Here is a 6,032-nt window from a genome sequence, read left to right as displayed (position 1 = left end):
AACTAGTTCATAAAAAATTCCAATTCTTGCAAGAACTGGAATCTCTGCATAGAATATAGCTTAGCTTTGTCTTTCAGACCCATAAGAAGTAGCTCATTGAGGTCCTACGCATAATAGTAAATTACTCCTTTTAACTCAGAAAAACTTCCAGATTTCCCAACTTGCTCATCACCAGAGTTTATTGTTACTACTAATCTTCTACCATTAGTAACGCTAGGCATGGAGTCATTTTTACCAAAATTTTTTTAAAAAGAGACAGTAGTTGTAGAATCAATTTTTGGTTTTGATTGATACAATAGTCCAGATGATCTATTAGCAAATGAAGTATTAATTCCATTCCATGAAGATAAATAAAAATCTACAAATCAAAGATCTGAAATAAATGAGGGTATTAATGAAATATTTGCTTGTTGTGTTGAACTTATTGTAATAAAAGGTTGCAACGAATATGTAAGTGGATTTCCAGTTTTATTATTTAATTCAATTTTTAGATTAGTTTTAAATGGTAAATCAAGTGTAAAGTATCCTCCTAATTCAATATTTGAATGCATGTTACAACCTTGTAAAGAGTTAGTATAAAATGGTCCACCAAGTGGAGCGAATAATAAATCACAAGCTATACTTCCTATGCAAAGCGTATTATCTGCATACATTCTAATAAATATGTTACTTGATACACTTCCATTAGGATTTGTTCCTTTAAATGCTAACCATAGTTTTCTGAGAATACCAGGACCACTATTTTGAATAAAAACTGCTGTTCCATCAGTACTTGTATTTGGTTCATCAGTACCTGTATTCGGTTCATCAGTACCTGTATTTGCTTCAAGAGTCTGGGATTTTACTCCCATGCATGTTAAACTTGAATTTGGTACTATTTCTAAACTGCTAGGATTAGGTATTATTGTGTCAACATAGTACTTTGTAGCAGCATCTTTTAAGTTAGTAGGTTCTGCTAAATTTATTAATTTATTAGAATTCATATCAATATCACTAGTTGCATTATTTAGTCCATCTCTTCTAAGAAATGTATTATTAGCTTGAGACAATGTTAATCCGTTAACTACTGTTTGTGTATTTGAGCTATTTGTTGTTCTTCCGAATATATCAACAGGCATTTTTATATAAGCAAGATTTTTTTAATTACATAGTTTATCAATAATATTCTGAAAATCATATCCTTCATCCAATTTTTTTAAAACGTAAAGGCACAAGTGTCCACAGAATGAGATGCCTCCTAATTGAACTCTATCACTATTATAATAAACAAGACTTTTCAAATAATCAACAAGTTTAACTGGTGGAGGTTGTGCATAAGAGTCAAAGGAGTACTTTTTGTTACCGTCTTTATACCAACAAATCCAATGAAATCCATTTGTACTTGAATCTCCTGTATTTAATATTCCAAATTCTTTTCTTTTCATACTCTTTGGTAATTGGTCTCTTACAAATACACCTTTAAAATTTATTTGCTGCTTTTTCTATTTGAAAGTTTGTTAGTGGTTCATTTGGTAATATTATTTTTTCAATTTTTATAAATTTTTCCATTTTATTTATAAAAATTAATAATTTTACAATATTTTATTATTTAAATGATTTCTTAATAATCTAAATGTAAATGGATGTTTAGATAATCTATTCCAATTGACATTATCTAAATTATTTTTTAATAATTCTATAACATTTTTATTTGAAGATAATTTCTACCAATCTAATTTATCTAATTTATCAACATTATCTTTTAATAGTTCTATCGCATTTTTATTTGCAGATAACCATTTCCAATCTACTTTATCTAAATTTCTCTTAATATGTCAATAGCAGCTGGATTTGCAGATAAATTTTCCCAATTAATAACATTTACCATTTTTATTTACACAAGAAAAAAATTGTAAAACACATAACAGAAACCTATTATGTGTTTTTAATTATGTTTTTTCAAATTAATTATAATATTCTTCACATTATCTGAATTAGTTGTAATATTAATTATCTTAGATTTGCATTCTACTTCTTCTTGGACTTCTTTTACTTTTTCTTCGACTTCTTCTTCAGATTCGTCTTCGTCTTTATCTCTGCCTACATATGTGTATTTAGTTTCGGTACGATCTAAATAATATTTACTAATACGTCCAGTTTCATATATGATGATTTTATCACCATTTCTATATTTATCAATATTCTCTAAATAAATGACAACAATATCTATTTTATTATTAGCAAGGTAAACGTCTTTTACTATTTTTTTTACTTCTTCGTTTATTAAATCTTTATCAGTAATATAAGCAGCTATAATTATTCTTTTTTCTTTAGGTATTAATGATGATCTTATTTTTAATTTTAGTGTGTTATTTTCCATTTTATATATACAAGAAAGTTATTTATACTATTTTTATAAAAAAATGTTATTTTAAATTTAAATGTACACTTCTATAATATTATACAAGTCTAAAAATGGATCATATTTATCAGTATTTTGTATGAAATAGATTGAAATATCAACATTATTAACACATTCTTCACCGTAGTATTTGTAATATTGTTTTACCGCTTTTATTACTTTTTGATTAACTTCTTTAATACTATTTGTATATATCTTTATTAATTTTAATTTATGATTGTCTAATAATAAAGTTTTTAATGTTACTTTTCGTTTTTTATTTATTATCATTTTAAATAAAAAAAGCATTTATAATAATTCATTTCTTTCTGCCTATTGTCTACTTCGGATCTATTGCCTTAATTTATAGTGTCCATATTCTAATGTGTGAATTCCATCTTCTAATATGACTCTTTTATCATCTTCTGCACTTAATGCAATTTTATTTATTTCTTCAGTATATACTTCATGTGAATGGGATCTTATAATGTTCATTTTCCTAATGTGATCTCTTTTATTAAGTAGACAATCTTTATAATCTTCATGTGTAATATATTTTTTAACAACATTCTTTTTTACTCCTTTACATTTTTTGTTTTCTTTTCTATGAATTTTGTATGAATACAACTTGGATCTGAGTCCTACAAATTTTTGAACTTGTGCTCCACCTGCTTCATCTTTGAAAATTCAAATTCCTTTTTTATTTCGATCAATTTTAAATCCATTGTTTATTGATGGATGTTTTGGATCAAATTCACTTGTACCAAATTAACTTTCAATATCATTTTTAATATCATCGTAGAAATCTTCTGTTTTTATTTCATATGCTAATGAATCAGTATCTGTGAATAATAGTTTTGCTCTATCTGAATATTTTTTCTCTATATAGTCATAATGAAATTCGTACATTAAAGTTTTACTCAAATCTAATATGCACATTCCTAAGTAAATTGGTTTATTATACATTAATTTAGTTCTTTTCATGTGAATCGCTATTAAATTTTTATTAAATATCGTTCGACTCTCGAAGTTTGGTCTTGAAGCTAATTTAACAGCTTCATTTCTATTCGTCACTAATCTAACATCAACTCTGTTCTCAATGCTCTCCATTGTTTTTCCAAATACTGAGTTGTTTATCAGTTTGAAAAAGTCTTTTTCAAAATCATTCGTTGCCTTGGTTCTTAGATTAGTATTTAGCTCAATGTATTCGCTTAACCTAGAGCTTTGTTCAAAACTTAGACCTCTGTGAATTTTTGTGATCTTTAGACCTAATCTTTCATAAAATTTAAGATTTTCATAATGGGTAACATAATTTTTCTTATTTTCCAAGTTAGGGACTAGTTTTTCAACTTTATCAATATTTACTCTTTCTTGAGCAAGTGGGTAGTCATTATGATCATCATGTAGATAATCAGGGTAATCTAAATCTACCTCTAGTATACATGGAATTAATTTCCAGTTTTTCAACTCATCTTCATCCATCCATTTAAACCCATGTGTTGGAAGTGGCTTACTCATCGCCCATTCATATAGATTATTAGCGTCTAGATATTGGATGAATGTTGATTCTTTGCTTTTGTCATATGCGTCATCCATGTACTTATTATTAGATGTTTCTAATCTATTCGATATCATACTGATTCCACCTCTTATTCCTTTCTTTATCATTAGTATCATATCGTAATTGCTCAACAGTTCTAATTTTACTTTTGTTTTCTTCAATGCTGCATCCCAAGCTAATCCTGGTGATGTATAATACCAAGCCGGATCTAATTTATAATTTTTCATGCAAACATCTCTAAAATTTTCAAAAACATCTGCTAGTAAAAGCACATCTGAAATGTTGTACAAGTCATGATAATCTCTAAATGTTTTGCAATTAAATTCGTTCCATACATTTTGTGCATGTGAGTAATCATCATCACTAATATCTTCATCGTTCAATTTAGAAAAGAACGATTCTTTTGTGGGTAATTGGGTTTCATTAAATTTATCAACAGAGTCTACCCAATCATAGGGATATACGCCTTTTTTTAGTGATAAATCTAATTGTTTCCCTGAACACAATTTTCTGATATTTTTACATTGCTCTTATGATAACTTTTTTGATAAAGAATCTAAACAAGAAGGCATAAATCTATAACTGTCTAAAAAAAAAATCTGACGTTTTATTTCAACACTCTTTCCATCTTTAACAAACCTCCTACTTTAATCTCTCTAGAAAAGCTAATATACTTTTCTTCGTTGTTTGGGATACAGCTCAATTTATCTCCTGATAATTTCTTTATAAATAAGTTAGAATCATAACCAGATAAATTATGAAATAGTACTGGGAAGAAATCTGGAATTTTATAATTTAAATTACAATTTTGATGAGCAGCACCTCTATATTTTCCAATAATGTGACAGTGATCACGTAGTTTATCATTACCCAAATCTTTTCCGCAAATGTGACATTCAGTTGCTGCATCGAAATCTTTCTTATTTTCATGTGTATATACAATATTCTTTTTAAATTTAATCCTGTTACAAATTTTTATGATATCTTCTTGTAATCTGTCAACAAATATTTGTGCAACATCATCCGCTTCATTACTTGCAGTTAATGAAACTGGATTGCTTTGGTAAAAACTTTCATCAAAACATTTAATGTAGTAGCAGAACGAACTTGGTATATGCTTTTGATACTGTTTAGTATAGGATTCATTTGGATTAGGCGTGCATGTATTAATAGGTTTAATAAAACTTTCAAAGTTTGCATACACTACAAATGGAACTCTCATCGATCTATTGTGATTAGTAAACTGTATTGTCGATTTTGGTGGTGGAAGTTCAATACGCACTGAATCATGTTTATTACAATACGATTTGTGTTTAGATAATGATTCTTCAGAATTAAACCCAAGTAAGCAATTTTTACAATAGTGAATTGTATATTTTTTCTTGGATGTTTGTGAAGAAAGTACTTTGCTCAAACTTTTTATTAAGCAGTAATGATTCGTTTCTCCATTTGAGATTAATAATAAATCTATTAAATGCTGACAATCATTATTCTTTGAAACACGTAAAGGATAAACTGAATTCTCGTATCCGTATACATTCACACTTATATCTTTATTGTTATTCTCAAATTGCGTAATTTGATCTGAAGATACTGGAAATTCTATTTTTTCCCAATTAATCTTATTAGATTGTATTTTAAGCTCTTTATCAACACTTTCAGGATGATTATCTGTTGGATTTAATGCTCTTGCAATACACCACTTAAAACATTGATTATCTTCATTCTTTATGTTAATGATTGCCTTTTTAGTTGATAAATTTTTGTCAAGTGGAATACAAGATTTAGCTCTAAGAGGATTATACTCTATAGTATTTATATCCATCTTTTTAACAGAAGCAAATTTCCAACTTGACCCTAGCTGTTGAAATGATCTAAAATTTTAGACTTTGCTTCTTCATAAAACTTATCTAAGTTTGTAGATTCTAGTACTCTTAAACTCTTAGTTGTAAACGGCACATCTGCAGTTATAGTTTCTCCTGTTGTAATACTCGTCTTCTCCATTTCACAAGTGATAACTATATTCACTTTCGATCCTTTATTTTTATTTAGTATTTTAATTGCATTTTTCTTAGCATCTTTAATGAATGA

General features: G+C 27.5%; 1 protein-coding gene across 1 annotated transcript; it reads right to left on the bottom strand.

Annotated features, from left to right (window-relative positions):
- Window positions 1-2,731: 2,731 nt before the first annotated feature.
- LOC136085451 (uncharacterized) lies at window positions 2,732-5,766 on the bottom strand. The gene is made up of 3 exons (XM_065806759.1): window positions 4,581-5,766; window positions 3,154-4,437; window positions 2,732-3,057 (listed from the first exon to the last, which is right to left on the bottom strand). Exons 1-3 carry the CDS (start codon window positions 5,764-5,766, stop codon window positions 2,732-2,734), a joined length of 2,796 nt encoding a protein of 931 aa, XP_065662831.1.
- Between the last annotated feature and the right edge of the window lie 266 nt (window positions 5,767-6,032).

This window comes from Hydra vulgaris, chromosome 09 (genome assembly GCF_038396675.1).
Source record: "Hydra vulgaris chromosome 09, alternate assembly HydraT2T_AEP".
In the NCBI taxonomy this organism is placed as follows: Eukaryota; Metazoa; Cnidaria; class Hydrozoa; order Anthoathecata; family Hydridae; genus Hydra; species Hydra vulgaris.
The sequence above is the reverse complement of the archived record's forward strand: the minus strand, read 5'-3'. Positions and strand labels throughout refer to the sequence as shown.

What these genes read in the sequence shown, in the direction of transcription:
- LOC136085451 (XM_065806759.1), bottom strand. Translation starts at nt 5,766, where the DNA reads ATGGATATAAATACTATAGAGTATAATCCTCTTAGAGCTAAATCTTGT. An exon ending in TAGAGAGATTAAAGTAGGAG is followed by an intron (nt 4,438 to 4,580) that starts GTTTGTTAAAGA and finishes AATTGTGTTCAG; the next exon opens with GGAAACAATTAGATTTATCA. An exon ending in TATTAAAAATGATATTGAAA is followed by an intron (nt 3,058 to 3,153) that starts GTTAATTTGGTA and finishes GAATTTTCAAAG; the next exon opens with ATGAAGCAGGTGGAGCACAA.